The following is a 17596-nucleotide window of genomic DNA, read 5'->3' on the forward strand; positions in this document are numbered from 1 at the left end:
AGCCATAGTATAAAATTATGTTTAAAAAGTGGTTAAAATATAGCTACAATCTAAAAATAACACTGATGCTTTCCCAGTTTTAAAGGGTTAAGGGGGTGGGCCGGGGGGAGGAACACAGATGGAATATTTCACACTTGAGCATCAAAAGGCTCTTTTGCGGAGACTCATGACAGCTGATCAGCTTTACTTCAGTTGGGTGGAGGCCTTCAAATCAGTTGAGCACCGTGCGGAGGATGTCGACTGACACAAGCAAACGTTAAGAACGGCTTCATTCATCTCTCCCGAGGACTAGAGTCATAGATGCCAACTACACACTACATTTTGTCATAAATTTAAAATATAGATATATCATGACTCCACTCCCGCTTGATGAAGTACTTTTTACGACTCTGTTGGTGGAACGGTGCCACCAACGTTCCGTGGGCCATAATTTGTACTTGATTTAATGATTTATGAGAAACAGTAATTGCCACAGTCATACATAGAATTATTCACAACTCCAATTTCTGTACAGTCGGCCGTCCCTTGTCTCGGCCTGTTGGTTTAATGCAAGAATATATAACGTAGGCGACAATGTAAAAAATATCAAAACCGTTAAGCCAAACTTTCAACCGCACCCCCGTCCTGTGCATATAACATAAAAAAATAATTAAAACCAAGGGAAACCTTCTACCGTATATGCCAAATAAAAACGTGTTCCTTTATGAACACATTACTAAGCCATTAACACTCGGGTCGTCTTGTTGGACATAATTGTACCGCTGGTTTCTGAACGTAAGAACAGTGTTACCTATGAATGGCTAATTTATGCTCTGTCATGTGTTCACTTTATGCACAAAGAATTGAGAATATATGAAAGTTGCACTTTTTGAATTATGTTTGGGAAGAAAATGAACTTTTACACAATATTCAAGGTGCTGTATTTATTTTTCAGATTTTTCTTTTTCAGATTTTTCTTCTTTCTATATATTTTGTATGTTATACCCGGGTGAACAGTGTGGGTTTGCACCCCAGCCTGTGTCCTCCGTGAGGAGGAAGCCCAAAATACCCACGTGAGGCCTTTAGAAGGGCCTTTCAAGCCGCAAGCAGCACCACCGTTTCCCTGTGGTGTGTGTCCCTGGTTTTTCCCTAATGGGACTGATGGAGGGTAGCTACTGGGGCGGAAGTCGGGACTTGATCACCCCGGCTGGGTCACCCGAGTGAGGGGTATGATGTTGCGAGACCCGAAACCCAGGGGACCTTGGGATACATCACTGAGGATACATCCCAGGTGCATCCATGCAATGTTTTTTAATTCCTACATTTTAAAACAAACAAATCTTAGAAATTCCCCTCCACACCCTCGCGCTAGGTGATGTTGTGGCACACGGTCACACGTTATGACACAGATGATTTCCGGTTAAATGGAAGTATTAACTCTCAACGGGTAGACCGGGTGCTTCCACTGATGGACAGCAAGGTACGCTTCAGAGAATGTTTGCTCATGGTAGTCAAGGTCTAGATTGTTTAGTCTTTTTTCCCCCTCGTTGACCTGGAATTTTCCAACTATCCTATCTTTATGGTCCAGGACAAAAAGGAATTAGTTTGAGGTGTATTTGCAGCACACAAGTAGTCACCAGTGCCCTGTTGCAGGTCAGTGTTCATCACAGGCCATGTTATTATACAAGCACTGGAGCCAGTAGATGCGTCTGTTGGGATTCCAAACTAGATCTTGCAGGGCTAAAAAGAAATTACTTATTGATCCCATCTCGAATGGGCTGCCTTGATGTTGGTAGTTGGTTCCCTTATCACTGTGTTTTGTGTCTGTGTTTATAATTTATTTGACTCTTTTATACATGTGTATGTGTGTCAACTTGTATGCAGGGCTCCATCGATTGCTTTTTTGAATAATCTTAAAGTGTGTTTTTCTTTTCTTGTCATTCTTTTCAGCCTTTATTGATTGATTTAGTACAGTGGAGATTAATCAGAAATCAGAGAGAGAGAATGGTCTGCCCGCCCTGGGAATCAAATCAAGTGGCTTTAACCACTTAAAGCCACTTATGGGGCTATCAGTGCCCCAAAGCATATATACTTAATATATATATTAATTGATTGACTAAATTGTCTAATTAATTTAGCACCATATTTTATTTTCATTTGTTGTACAATGGTGTTGCATGCTGCTGCTATGCTAATTTAAAAAGCATGTAAACATTGTTGGGGATTATTTTTTTATCGATTAGAATTGATCAGTTTGATTCACTATTGCATCCCTACCTGCATAGCTGTGCTCTCTAACTGACTTTCTATATTACATTGCATTTGTGCCTAGAGAGGGAAATAACATATAATGACTCACCACTCTGTATTCAGCACCTTCTTCATACCCCGCAAGATTGTCACCCATTACACATTTAGTTAAATTTCCCCTTAATTTCCCATACATGGCGCCCAATCACATCCAGCACTGCTCGGACTCCGTCCACTGCTCATAATTAAACGTTTGTATCGTAGGCAGTCTGGCTCCAAAATCTCATTATAGGAGACATGGCCCTGTCTGCGTTCTCCCCTTGATAACACCACTCGCCTAATCACACCCGCCGCACCTCGCCACGTCTGGGAGCGGTATGCGTAGCGCTGCTTCATGAGCCATGGTATTACCTGCCTCAAATTTTAAAAATAGAACACTATCTCCCTATCGCCGTGCGAATCATAATAACGGCAAGTCAGCCTCCTTGCCTTTTAGGCATACTGTAGATATTAGACAAATATTCCTTTGAAAAGATATAATGATGGAGAAAGGCGACGTATCATGCCGCTCTACCACGCCGGCTCGTCCTTACCAGAATAATTTATACTTAACCCATTAAGACCTGAGGCCGATTCTACAAATTGGGTTTTCTGAAAAACGTATGTTGAGATATCAGTGGAGATTTTTTTCCTTGACGCTTTTTCGTGTCAAGGACGCCCAAAATAGTATGTAATTAACTCCCATCTCAAAATATTTGGTGTCAGGGACCCCCAGAAGCAAAAACCTTAATTAAAGATTATTATATTAGTATATTCAAAGATTTGCACAGATTTTCCAGATTTTTAAAAAATAGCAGATCTACAAGCTTGCGTGCAATGAGTATGAGCTATATCTGCTATTATTGAATTAGCTCAAATCTAAAATGACACAGACGCATTCTCGGTTTTGACGGGTTAATTGCGCGATACCAGCGGTGTTGCTTTCGGTGTGTGTGACGCACGCGATGTGCAGCCATTTATAAATCGGGTCTAATCAGAATGGCGCGACAGTCGGCCGTGGCTCATTGACGGGGCAGGCAGCCTGCAGAGCAGGGACACTTTACTGGTGTTTATTGTTTGCTCCTGGGCGCCCTTCAGCAGCGTTCGTTGAGCACCTAACGACCCTCTGCGTGCATTGTGCAACTCTGTCAATAACCCAACGATTGAGATTAACGGCAGAGATCTCAATTAGGTATTGGGTGCTTGGAATGCCAGTCACGAGTTCTGCTGCGGTCACATCTCAATCAAGCAGTCGTGTAAAGGAACTAAGTACACTCACACACTGTAGCCTGCTTGAGTAGTTTTTTTTTTGTTTTGTTTTTTACTTACTGGAATATTTAACATTTTCTGTACTTCTACTCAACTACAATTTGAAAACTTTGACTAGTTTCTTTGTAGATTGTGATTATTATTACAAAACATACATTACCTACTCAGCCCTATATACATTTAGGCCATTTAAGATTTTTATATAATATTTGAAATCAGGACATTCGGCATAATGATTCTACTTTTGGTATTTTGATACCGTTACCAATCCATCCATCTTCAACTGCTTATCTGGTCGCGGGGGCAACAGCTCCACTTGAGAGCTCCAGACTTCCCTCTCCAGAGCAACATCAGTAACTTCATTCTGGGGGATCCTGAGGCGTTCCAGGACCATTTTGGAGATTATGATCCTTTGTCTGCCCGGGGGTCTCCTTCCAAGCGGCCGTGCATCGAGGACCTCTCTAGGGAGTCGCTTGAGAAGCATCCTGACCAGATGCCCGAACCACCTAAGCTGGCTCCTTTCCAAGCGAAGAAGCAGCGATTCTCTCTCACATGACTCAACTTCTCACCCTATCTCAAAGGGATTTGCCAGCCACCCATCTGAGAAAACACATTTCGGCCGCTTGGATCCGTGATCTTATTCCTTCGGTCATGATCCACACTTCATGACCATAGGTGAGAGTAGGAATGAAGATTGATTGGTAGATAGCGAGCTTTGCCTTCTGGCTCAGCTCTCTTTTCGTCACGCGGGTAAAGCGACTGCAATACCGCCCTTGCCGCTGCGATTCTCCGACTGATCTCCTTCTCCGTCCTCCCCTCACTCGTGAACAAGACCTCGAGGTACTTAAACTCCTTCACCAGGGGCAATGTCTTATTCCCTACTTCAGGGTTCTCCAATTAATTTTCCTCAAGGGCCATATTTTGACTACGGTACCAGGATGGGGGCCGAGTCGGCACGCGCAAGGTCGAGGTCTTGCCCTGAAATTAATGATCAGGGCAAGACCCCATTTGAAAAGGACCCCCAGTTTGACATGCAGAGGCTACTGACCCCTATTTAATGCCATTTATAGCTTGTACCCCCCCCCCCCCCCCCCCCCCCCCAAAAAAAAAGAAATTAGCGGCCCGCTAATTGGGGAAACCTGCCCTACTTGGACTGCACAATCCATCAGTTTCCTCTTGAGACTTTTACTTATGACAGAGTATTTATACATTTCAATATTGATACTTTTACATAAGTAAGACATTTTTGTACAAAGATCGAAGTGAGCTCTGTTGACTTTTCTTTTCAAATTGTGTGCATCTGTAAATGTTCACGTTTGAAAACGTTGCCAAGAACTGAACTTAACATACAGTATATGTTTGTGTTATAACAGTGATTTGCTATAAAATTGCATCAGAGATCAGAGCTTGAGCTTGAGTTTTTCAGCGTTTTTAATATGATGAAGTTTTATATTTATATAAGCAAGGTTTTATTTTGTAGAGCAGGTGCACGTATTTGAGTGAATAATTCATGAGTGTGGTGCAGCTGTGAATCTGAATGCCAGTCATCAGTGTGAGTTTGTGTCTGTTGATTCCCCACCAGACCATCAGTCATCAGTGTGAGTTTGTGTCTGTTGATTCCCCACCAGACCATCGCGGATCACTTTGAGGAGAAGAGCTGCTCTGTAACGGAACGCCTCAAGGTCTTCTACTGCTGTCACGCTCCGCCCAGGTGGGACGTCCAGGTAACGCCTCCCTCACTTACATCGCCACACATCATTGGTTGTTGTTGTTCACTTTGACACGCCTGATTGGCTCTCTGATGTTCGTTGATGATTATCTTTTCCCCCCCACATTGTTACTTGAGAGACAATCACGTTTATCTGTTATTTAACACATTAAGATCTGAGACAGATTCTACAAAATGTCTAATTTCAGTGGGTGCTCAAACTTTTTCATGTCAAGGACCCTCCAAATTTGTATTTGACCTCAGACCACCATCTCAAAATATGTTATTTCAGGGACCCTTTTAAAAATATATATTCAACGATTCAAAAAGATTAGAAAACATGAATACAATGAGCTTGTATATCTGCTATTTTTCATTAAATTGTGACACACACACACATACACACACACTCACACACTCGTGAAGCTAAAATCTAAAATGACACGGATGCATTCCCGGTTTTAATTTGATCAAAAGTATGTGACTCACAACAAGCAGTTACAATTCACCATCGTGGTATCTACACAAAATGTTGGAGAAACTGTTTTATTGTTTTGTTTTGTTTTTCATTTGGTCCACTGAAGAGAATTAGTGTTGTACACCTGAATTCCATTAGTTGCATTGAAACCATGGGCACCTGTCACCCCAAAGCAGACAACTACTCCCAAATGTGTCTTTGGCAGCTCAGTAGAACTCACTGTTTATTTCACAGCACAAAGGCTATATTTGTGTGTGTGTGTGTGTGTGTGTGTGTGTGTGTGTGTGTGTGTGTGTGTGTGTGTGTGTGTGTGTGTGTGTGTGTGTGTGTGTGTGTGTGTGTGTGTGTGTGTGTGTGTGTGTGTGTGTGTGTGTGTGTGTGTGTGTGTGTGTGTGTGTGTGTGTGGTGCGGTGCGGTGCGGTGCCATTGTTGGCGGTCTCTGACCCAAAACACCACCCTTATCTACCTTTGTGCGGTGGCCGTCCCCAGGGCCTCCATTCATTGGCCATGTAATGTGATGAGTCATCATCACCAAGGGTAAAGCATGGGGCTGCTCAACTTCAGCGATCACCCGCTATCCGTCCATGGAACAATTTAATCTCCGCTTGGCATTCAGACTGTACATCTGTGTCAGGCTAAATAAATCATCCTGTTAGTGGACGGGGACATGCCAGAGGTCGCTCTGGTGATCTGGACTGCTAGACACCAGACGAGTGCAGCAGTCCGCCTTTTGTCCTCCATCAATCGGGCAGACTGCTGCTGGGGTCTCCTCAGGTTAGCCAAGTGCAAGGTTGACAAAGAGAAAGTGTGTGTGTGTGTGTGTGTGTGTGTGTGTGTGTGTGTGTGTGTGTGTGTGTGTGTGTGGGTGTGGGTGTGGGTGTGTGTGTGGGTGTGTGTGTGTGTGGGTGTGTGTGTTGATTTCGTCGACAGACTATGATGGAAAATATTCGTCGACAACTTTTTTCACTGACGAAAACTAAATTAAAACTAAATCCAACCTTTAGGATGACTAAAACTAAATATATTGACAATTTCATCAAAATACAAACTACACTAAAATGTTAGGGAGGGCTAGTGGAGAAGAGATAGTGTAGGACTAAAAGACAAGTTACTTTTTGCTTGGTTGCATGCTGAAAATAGCAGGTCGGTTGTGAACTAGATCGGCCATTTTCAGCATGCAACCAAGTCTAAAACCAGCCAATACGACGCCATCAAGGCCTGCTAAAATACATTTTAGTCGACTAAATCAATGTAGATTTAGTCGACTAAACTCTTATGATATGTAGTCGACTAAAACTAGACCAACACTAAAACATTTCAGTTGACTAAAATGTGACTAAAACCAAATTAATGTTCTTAATGTTACACAAATCGAACATTAGGACTTGCTCATAAACATGTTCAGTTCTGAGATTTTATTTTTCTTTAATCCATTTGTTTAGAAATACATTGAATGAACACTGCTGTGTGTGCGTGCGACCATGCGTACGCCCACACTGTTGTTGTCGTGTCCTGCAACCAAAACGACCACAGGTGCATTCCCAATGAGGGTTCAGCGAGTTATAAAACCTTTACAGCTTACTCTGCCATGCTCAGCCTCCATGCTAGCACACAGTATCCAGGAAACTAAATATTCCATAAATTAGGGAAAAAAATGTTTAAGTAGTAGTGAAATAGCCGATCTACAAGCTTACAAGCCAGTGTTTGTTTTGTTTTTTTAAGATTATTTTTATTTAGTCTTTTGTATAACGTACCATTTAGTCTTCTTAAAAATCTTAGTCTTCTAGTCTTTTAGTCTTAGTCTTAATGCAATGTTAATTTATCCAGAATTAGTCTTAGTCTTTTGAATAACACACCATTTAGTCCTAGTCCTTTTTAGTCTTCTGAAAAACCTTAGTCTTACTCTTATTCTTAGTCAACTAAATTAACACTGTGCAAAGTGATGTGTTGTGAGCTTGTAGATCTTTAACTATTTAACTAGTTTGGGTTTTCAGTCATGGACATGAGGGCACCACAGTGGACTTGGGTATAGAGGACATTTAAGGGACGTAGCAGTATCTCTCCAACCAAAGGCAGGAGAGAGATTTAAGCACGTAGTGTCAGAGATTGAAGGAGGAGCGGTGCACAGGGATCGGTCGAGGAGGAGACATCGCCCAGGCGGCATGTAATAACTGAGAACAGCAATAAAGCTGGAATTGAAGGCCCTCTATTGCTGCCTGGGGAATTGAACGCGCGAGCAAGGCAAGAGACGAAGGGGCCGCAGTGATGCATTTTCTCCATGCTGGAGAGAGGCGTGCCCTGAATGCAACAAAGGGCAAAAGAGGTGTGTGTGTGTGTGTGTGTGTGTGTGTGTGTGTGTGTGTGTGTGTGTGTGTGTGTGTGTGTGTGTGTGTGTGTGTGTGTGTGTGTGTGTGTGTGTGTGTGCGTGTGCGTGTGCGTGCGCGGCTCCATCAATGACAGAACTCGTGTGTGTGTGTTTGTAAAAAAAATTAAGAACATTTATATTAGAGTCACGATAAGATATTGTTGTCAGAATATAGATATACAAAAGATTGATTTTGTCCATATCACCAAGCCCCAATTCAACCTCCTCCTCCTGTTATGCAAGGTGACTCACGGAATCACAATCTGAATGGTAATTGGAGTTACTGTGGGGCAAACTCCTATACTACAATACTGTGCTCCATCCATGTGTGCTGTCATCTTTGGCAGACGTTTTGCTGTTGCCATTATCTGCCAATGTTAAGCCATGTCAGATGACATACAGTAGGTTAGCGCCGTCATTCCCCAGGCGGGCGGAGGGATTTGTCAAACACCGAGGCAGGTGTGTGCGCGCGGGTGGTGTGTGTTTGCACACGTTCATGTGCACGGGAAGACATGTCTACGACTCAGTGGTAAGCCAGGTGAACCACACTTGGTTTCAAAACTCAAAAATGTATAGCCATAGTAGCCAGTGGAATTTTACCTGTTATTTACCCATTAATGTGTACAATTTAATTGTGTACAATTTAATAATATACTTAAAGTTGGTTTATAAACCTTAGTGCAATCCTTGATAGAAACCTTTTGCATGAGTTTTAGTTGTCAGTCAAACAATACAATAACAAATGTATAATAAAACACTATTAAAAGTGGTCAAAATAAAATAATTCCTCCAGTAAATCAATAAAAATTGCGACTGTGAATTATCCCAGACAGATAGTGAAGAGATTGGCTTTGCGGGTCCAATGCAGGCGTACTCACATCCAAGTAGGGAGGTCCAAAAACAAACAAAGGTTAATAATTTCTCCACATCTTGTCACGTCTTGTTTATTTGTCCACTAGGGTCGACTTACTTGAGTGTGAAATTTGAGCTTGGGTGGGCCTTGATGGCATCGTAATGGCTGATTTTACACTTGGTTGCATGTTGAAAATAGCTGTCTACAAGCTCACATTTTTTAAGTCCAATCTTTGCTTCTGGGGATCCTGGAACAAAATATTTTGAGAATTTCGGTCGGCAGCCAAACACATATAATTGTTGGGGTCACCACTGATATAGCAACATTATGTTTTGTTGTGGACGGCCAATTACCGATGCTGTAGTGTTTTTCCGGCTCTGACCCCTTTTCTACTACTGTATCACATAGTGTGGGTTCATAAAGGCTCCAGGCACCTTGGTAACACTCTAGTAATTGGATACCTGAATGTCATAGCTGCAGGAAAAAGAAGAGAAAAACAGTCTACACTCTATAATTAAGTAGAGATTACCAGCTTCCATTGCGTTTACATTTTGGATACTTGATACAGATCGCTTGATTTATAAGTATAGTTACATTAAATTGTGTTTATAGACCATGACCATGCAGAAACCAGAAGGGACAATGAACCATGACATGATGGGACATGGGTGATAGAACATTGCATGTGTGTCTGCTGTTTGTTGGTAGATGTACTGTACAGTATGTGTGTGAAAATGTTTTGTTCTAGTTTTACAAGGTGAGCTTTGAGTTAAGGCATGCCTATAAAGCTGGACACACACACACACACACACACACACAAGGATTTTTTAAATCTTAAACGGTTTTGAAATCGGGTAGCATCGCACACTACAAGGTAATAATCTCATAAAATTGTCTCATCAGATTATTTTAACCCATTTAGAACTGAGGCCGATTCTAAATATACCTTCTAAATCCTAACCTAAATTATCTGAACAACGTATTTTTTATAATAATATAGTTGTTGTCGGGTGGAAACCTTGTACTGTACCTACAAGCCTCAGCTGCCGAACGGCGAACGCACCACCGTTGTTTTGGACCGGCCTCCCTGACAAAAGTCCACTCATTCGTCTATCTCCTTGTAGGCTGTCTTTCTATTGGTCGGAGTGACTCCCAATGTGCGTTCCACTCGGCCAGTAATGATCCAGATCAATTCGGACCGTCCTGTGAGCAAGTCAGAAGGCTTAAGATTGGATCTATGAACCGCTCACACTAGAGGATATTATGCCAGAGATTCGCTCCCGATCTAGGCTGGGGTACCGCACGCCCCCCACGATACTCTGGAGGGTTGTTTCTGACCTGATTATCTTGTAGTCTGAGCCCAGCTTAAGAAACCCACCACGGGGCTCTGGTCAGAGATGAGGTTTTTATATGATACGGTCGGTTGCACAAGACAGATATGGATGAACGAACGAGCAGTATCTGAAATGAAATAACTACATAAATAAAATAATAAATACAAAAATATTGGATATAAAGTTGAATAAATTAATACAGCCGTTCCTACTGTATACTAAATGGGGTATAACAGAATAACGTACTATAGGGAATATGTGTATGACTCGTTATTTACTACGCAATGCTGCACACAGCTTACTGTGCACTCAGCAACATAATTAGTTTTTGATTTCCACTTTAGGACTGCCAGCCCTCCCCTGCCCCTTGTTCTTCCCTGGCCAGCCATTTTGGTTATACATAACTTACCTTTTCAAGACATGTTGCGTTTAGCGTTCATCGAAATCAATTTCAACCGTGTTTTCGAGAGTTATGGCCGAGCATGCCTCAAAGATTGAAACTAGCAGCTGTAGATGAGAAAGGAATCCATATTGATTGACTACATGACCTATTTATTGGCTAAAATGTACAGATTGTTTTCAAACAAGCTGCCGACTCAAGACCACCCGTGGCCAAAGCAGCCCATGATTTTTTACAGTATGTATGTTGTTGTCTATCAATCTGTAACTGCTAGTTTAAAATGTATTATGCTCTACGTATGTGCATGCAGCACGTTGTGCCTGTCAGTTGCTTGCTAGTGCTGTTGAGTGATGTGTTTCCAGTCCACGGCCAGCAAGAGCCTCGGTGCTCAATGATCAGTGCACCAGCTGCATCCACTAACATAGCGCATAGGCAGGATAAATACCAGCACTGGAATCTCACCTCCCGTGGTTTGTTTGTAAATTTTTTATACATTTTAGACGTTAAATAAATATGCCATGTAGTTGCCCAGGCGTCATTACTCGCACATGCACCCAGGTGGAGCGAAATGCCTTCACGACGGACGACGGACGTCGCGACGTATATTTTTCCGTCGCAACGTATATTCGAGTACGTCCTGGCGTAAATATCAATTCGTCCCGGCAGAACGGACTCGTCGCGGCTATATCTACCCGTTTGCGACGTAATATGTTGGCTATTATTTTCCGTCGCGCCAGAACGGGACTCGTCGCAGCTATATCTACCCGTTGTGGCGTGAGCTGGACTCGTCGCGGCAGAACGTGACTCGTCGCGACTATATCTACCCGTTTGCGACGTGCGCCTCGCCGGTCCGGTCTCCAGGCGAGCCTGCGTCCTTCATATATATTTTTTTCTGCTCTCGTTGGACTTAACTTTAAAAGTCCAATGGAACACCTCTTTGTAACGGGTCGCTGTAGTATAGTGGTCTAATTCCTCGCCTCTCTATTCTTTTTTGCTGAGGACGCTGGTTCAATTCCCGCTCGCGGCAAACCAAAATTATTATATTTTAGACAGACAGACAGACAGACAGACAGACAGACAGACTGCCTGTCTGCCTGCCTGTCTGCCTGCCTAATGTATTGTAAATAATGTATTCATTCCATACGGCTATTTTTTTTTTAATATAAAAACTTTTGTCTTTCGCGCGATTCGAACCAGCGTCGTCAGCACCAAAACATTGAGAGGCGAGTGATTAAACCGCTGGACTACAGCGGCCATACGTTACAAAGAAGTGTTTCATTGGACTTATAAAGACAATAGCACCCAGCTGCAGTCTCGCAAGGGGAGGGACCGGAACTGCTTTTATTTCCGGCTTCCACGTGCACAAGCGCACATACACGCACGCGAAATATAATGCGCGTGCACGACACGCACTTGCTGGTGCGCGCTTAAATGCCGGGTGTATATAGTACCATCTGTGCTTAAACATAATTACGTGGTCGGTTTGGAAAAGTTTGAAGTAGTTTGTTGTAGGTAATATTTTAATTGAAAGCTTATTAGTTGGTGGTATAAGTGTGCATATTTGAAGAAATGCAAATCTAACAATAATAAAATGATATGCAATAATAGGCTAGGCCTATATGGTCGATTATAACATAATGATATCAAGGCATTTAAGTAATGTAATAAGTTGCTATAACCCCGTACCCCTGTCCCACACACACCATGTCCAGACCATAGATCACAGACACACGACCATATGCATTTAATTTACTATGAAAACCTGCATTTCCCGTCAGTCAGTCAGTAAGTGTGTCATGTCACGCCTCGTGTCATGCCTCCATATATGGTCACGCCTCATGACACGTCACACCGCCATATATGGCCGTTTCCATATGATATAAGATCCCGACACTGACCTCATCAAACCCTGGATAGCCATACATTGAAAAGACTGGATCATCACCTAGATCTCCATATATGGAGCTGAGGCGGCCAGCAACTCTACATCTGACCTCATAATGTAATAATCAGCTCATAATGTAATTAAAAGACGAGCACATAACTTAATAGATTTTTCTATAATGTAATAATGTGTTACATTAAGAACCTCCACATAGGCGACTCATACTGTAATAAAACTTCATAATGCAATAATGTCTTTATAATGTATGAGCTGATTATTACATATTGCATTATATTTCGCGTGCGTGTATGTGCGCTTGTGCACGTGGAAGCCGGAAATAAAAGCACTTCCGGTCCCTCCCCTTGCGAGACTGCAGCTGGGTGCTATTGTCTTTATAAGTCCAATGAAACACCTCTTTGTAACGTATGGCCGCTGTAGTCCAGCGGTTTAATCACTCGCCTCTCAATGTTTTGGTGCTGACGACGCTGGTTCGAATCGCGCGAAAGACAAAAGTTTTTATATTAAAAAAAAATAGCCGTATGGAATGAATACATTATTTACAATACATTAGGCAGGCAGACAGGCAGGCAGACAGGCAGTCTGTCTGTCTGTCTGTCTGTCTGTCTGTCTGTCTGTCTGTCTGTCTGTCTAAAATATAATAATTTTGGTTTGCCGCGAGCGGGAATTGAACCAGCGTCCTCAGCAAAAAAGAATAGAGAGGCGAGGAATTAGACCACTATACTACAGCGACCCGTTACAAAGAGGTGTTCCATTGGACTTTTAAAGTTAAGTCCAACGAGAGCAGAAAAAAATATATATGAAGGACGCAGGCTCGCCTGGAGACCGGACCGGCGAGGCGCACGTCGCAAACGGGTAGATATAGTCGCGACGAGTCACGTTCTGCCGCGACGAGTCCAGCTCACGCCACAACGGGTAGATATAGCTGCGACGAGTCCCGTTCTGGCGCGACGGAAAATAATAGCCAACATATTACGTCGCAAACGGGTAGATATAGCCGCGACGAGTCCGTTCTGCCGGGACGAATTGATATTTACGCCAGGACGTACTCGAATATACGTTGCGACGGAAAAATATACGTCGCGACGTACGTCGTCCGTCGTGAAGGCATTTCGCTGTCTCTCCATGCACAGCTGCCAGTTAAAAAGCGTTGATATAAAAAGTCTCAACTTCTACAGCATCCGTGGAATGGAAAGTACCTGTAGAAAGCCTGTAGAAAGGGCTATTTATAATCTTAATATATAAGCATAAACAATCTGCTTCACAGGAATAATGTTTGTGTAACCAAGAGATTTGCTAGTGAATGTATATTTTATATGCAAATAATCAATCCGCATACTGCCGAACTGCACGGTACAGGAGCAACGATTTATTCAAAGAAACAATGTCTCAGTCACTGATGACCTTCTTCAGGCATATACACAGGTTGAAAAGAAAGAACCGTGAACCGGGTTCCGGTGCTAATGCACTAGCGTGACACTAGGGTGACACTAGGGTGACACTAGGGGCGGCCTTAAGGATCGGGAGGCCCCATTCATGACGTCATCATTTTAATAATTCATATTATTATTTTTGTCAGTGTGTATTATCGGACTTCGAAGCATGAACATCATACACAGCCAAGTAGAAAATACACAAAAGCAGCTTGCTTGATTATTATTTTTTTTACTTTAAGGTCTCCAATCTCAAAATAAATGTTTTGGAAAATAGAACGAGAGGTGAAGAGGCTGCAATATCATTGCTGATGAGCAGCACAATACTTATTCCAAGTCTGGAACATGCCTCCTGTCGAGAGAGAGAGGGAGAGAGGGAGAGAGGGAGAGAGGGAGAGAGGGAGGGAGGGAGGGAGGGAGAGAGGGAGGGAGGGAGGGAGGGACGGACGGACGGCTGAAACAGAGCTTGATTATTGACCTAGGGCAAAAAATATATATATTATATGCGTTGGCATATAATAGTCTGCATACAATATTATGTTAGTGTTTGGGAAAAGTTAAGTAGTAGTAGTGACAGTGACAGCACCATGGTTTCCAATGCACTGTGCGTTCGCCAGCATACATTTGCATGTACTTGTATGACTTGTTTGGGTAGGAACTGGCCATCACTATCCCAGAGTTAATTGTAGAGATCTAGTCACCTGGGGGCTTGGCTTGGCAGCAGCCAGTGCTTGCCTGACTGCCGCCGCCTGGCAGCGTGCCAGTCAGTGCTATTGGACAGTGGAGATTTACTTGGTTTATTGGCCAGCTGTAGTCCGGAGGTTTGGACAGTACAAGCACACAATAGCTGTGTTTAATATGTGAGCTAGCTTGTCTTAGCTTTGAATTAATAATAATAATAATAATAAAACTATTTGTATAGCACCTTTCATGACATCAAATGCAGCTCAAAGTGCTTTACAGAACAATGGAGAATAAAATAAAAGCAAAGCATAAAAGAAAAGCAAGGCAACGACATTAAAAAACAGTAATGCAATACAGTGAGGACATGAATAAGATCACTTAAAGGCAATGTTGTAGAAGTGGGTCTTGAGCTGAGCTTTAAAAATGTCTACAGAGGCTGCCTGACGAAGGTACAGAGGGAGCTTGTTCCATGCCGATGGCCCGTAGAAGCAAAAAGCTGCTTCCCCGTATTTTTTAGTTGCCATTTTTTTAGGCAAAGCGAGCAGGCCAGCAGTGGAAGACCTTAGCGGGCGGTTTGGGACATATTTAGGCAAGCAGTCATGTAGGTAGGAAGGTGCGAGACCATTGAGGGCTTTATAGACAAGTAAAATAATTTTAAAATCAATCCTAAAAACAACCGGAAGCCAGTGCAGTGATGCCAAAACTGGAGTAATATGTTCTCTCATCTTAGTTCTAGTTAAAACTCTGGCTGCTGCATTTTGGACAAGTTGTAATCTGTCAGTTGTTTTCTTAGGCAGTCCTGAAAAAAGTGCATTGCAGTAATCAAGCCGAGAGAAAACAAAGGCGTGGATTAGCGTTTTTGCATCGTCCAAGGACACATAGGCTCTGATTCGTGCAATATTTCTAAGGTGAAAAAAGGCAATCTTGGTAACATGATTAATGTGTGAATTAAAATTCAATTCGGAATCAATAATAACCCCCAGGTTCTTTACTGTACTGTTACTGTCTACAGTCAGGTTGAATTAGTCGGTGTGTATGGCGTGCTTGCCTGTGTCTGAAACTATGTGCACCTCTATCTTTCCTGCCCCATGCGCCAACCTGAATGTGTCCTTCTTATTGGTGCGAGCAGGGAAACCAGGTCAACTGGTCAGTTTTTCCACTTTTTCTGAAAGTGTAGAGTAGTTTGCCATGTCATTCTCTGTCAAGCAAACATTGCACTGTTACCTTTCTACCTTTCTACACTTTTAATGCTGTGTCTCAGAAGTGTGTGTGTGTGTGTGTGTGTGTGTGTGTGTGTGTGTGTGTGTGTGTGTGTGTGTGTGTGTGTTTGTGTGTGTGTGTGTGTGTGTGTGTGTGTGTGTGTGTGTGTGTGTGTGTGAGAAATATACGTATTGTATAAGACCATAATTCAATGCAGTGATATCCTAATCCTATTATTTTCATTGGAACTTGCATAATACTATACCCAAGTGGTCCAGGCGCATGCCACACAGGCTTTGGCCTGACAGCGCGTTGCATGTTCGAGTCCCGTTCATGTCGACCTTTGCTGCATGTCTCCCTCTTTCCTGTCTATCTTAACTAAAGCTAAAGTATTGGAGCTTGGAGGTTGGAAGCAACCTTAGTAAAGCAACCTCCTGCTGCCTTCTGCATTATGTGCACATTCAAAACAGGTGGTATGCAGGGCTGTTGAGTGATATCCAACAAGCACTCCCAAACTCTGACACTTAGAAATAATAACCTGCACAGAATGTATTGACAGGAAGTAGGTCATAAAATGTCTACGGTGGATTTCTATGAAACAAAAACTTTACAGATTGAAAGAGGATAATTCAAGCTTTCCGTACAGCTGCAATGTTGGTGAGTTTGATGTTGTTTAATACAATCAGATATAGGACCTTTCTGTTTGAATGAATGGGCTGTCAATGGGAAGTTGCACCTAGTTAGCATCTTGCTGGCAAGATGGCCGCGGTCTGAATATCGTCAATAGCCAACCAGCAAGGCAGTGTAGACACTAAACCAGAGGACAGAGAAATATTAGTGAACAAATAAAACAGTAGTGCTTTAGAATGAACCTGAGTGGAGTGCATAGTGCATACAGTATGTGCAAGCACATATCATATGCACATGACCATATATGGGCATAGCAAACAGATCTGTGGCTCTGGACAACCGACATTGCCATCATCTACAATTCTACATCATCTACCACCAGCTAAAATTACATAAATCGATTATTAGCATGAGCAGTCTAAAACTTGAGGTATTTAAGTCTTTCAAGCCTTTCCAAAGGTATACGGAAAATGAAAATCCTGAGGCAAAAGGTTCATAGACCTTCACTCCCCATGGGCTCTTTACTCGCGTGCAGTTGGAAATGATATCCGACTTGGGAAAAGTCTGTGGCGGGCTGGAGATAGATACAGTCATGCACTTACTTGTTTATCTAACTGAAGCCAGCTAATTGCACAAGTTTCCTATAATTTCTGCATGTATGTGCTGTGAAGTGTGTGACGCGATACTTTGGCCCGGTTCGATGAACCAATCACCAGGGATTATTTAGAGCATGAGGAAACGGGCCAAGTTACAGTTGTTTCTTTTCGCCTCTTATCTGGTGTGATTGTAGAAACAGCTGGCCAGCCTGCTGACAGACCTGGGCTGTAACGACTCGGCTCTGCTCATCTATGAGAGGCTGGAACTGTGGGAGGACGTGGTTATCTGCTACGAGAGGCTTGGTCAACACGGCAAGGTAAACACACACACACACACACACACACACACACACACACACACACACACACACACACACAGATGGCAAAAGACTTAGTACATAGATAAACAGAAAAACAAACACACACAGACACGAATGCACAAATCCAAACAAACATACTGTACCTACAGTGCAGA

General features: G+C 42.7%; 1 protein-coding gene across 1 annotated transcript in view; it reads left to right on the forward strand.

The window, feature by feature from the left end:
• The window catches only part of ttc27 (tetratricopeptide repeat domain 27), a 141149-nt gene that overhangs the window by 83031 nt on the left and 40522 nt on the right, over nucleotides 1-17596 (forward strand). Inside the window, exons 11-12 of the mRNA XM_083775771.1 lie at nucleotides 5166-5261; nucleotides 17316-17438. Of these exons, the coding sequence (XP_083631897.1) occupies nucleotides 5166-5261; nucleotides 17316-17438 (219 nt within the window). The remainder of the gene's footprint in view (nucleotides 1-5165; nucleotides 5262-17315; nucleotides 17439-17596) is intronic.

The sequence above is a fragment of the Protomyctophum parallelum genome (genome assembly GCF_964188405.1).
Source record: "Protomyctophum parallelum genome assembly, chromosome: 10".
NCBI classification, from domain to species: domain Eukaryota; kingdom Metazoa; phylum Chordata; class Actinopteri; order Myctophiformes; family Myctophidae; genus Protomyctophum; species Protomyctophum parallelum.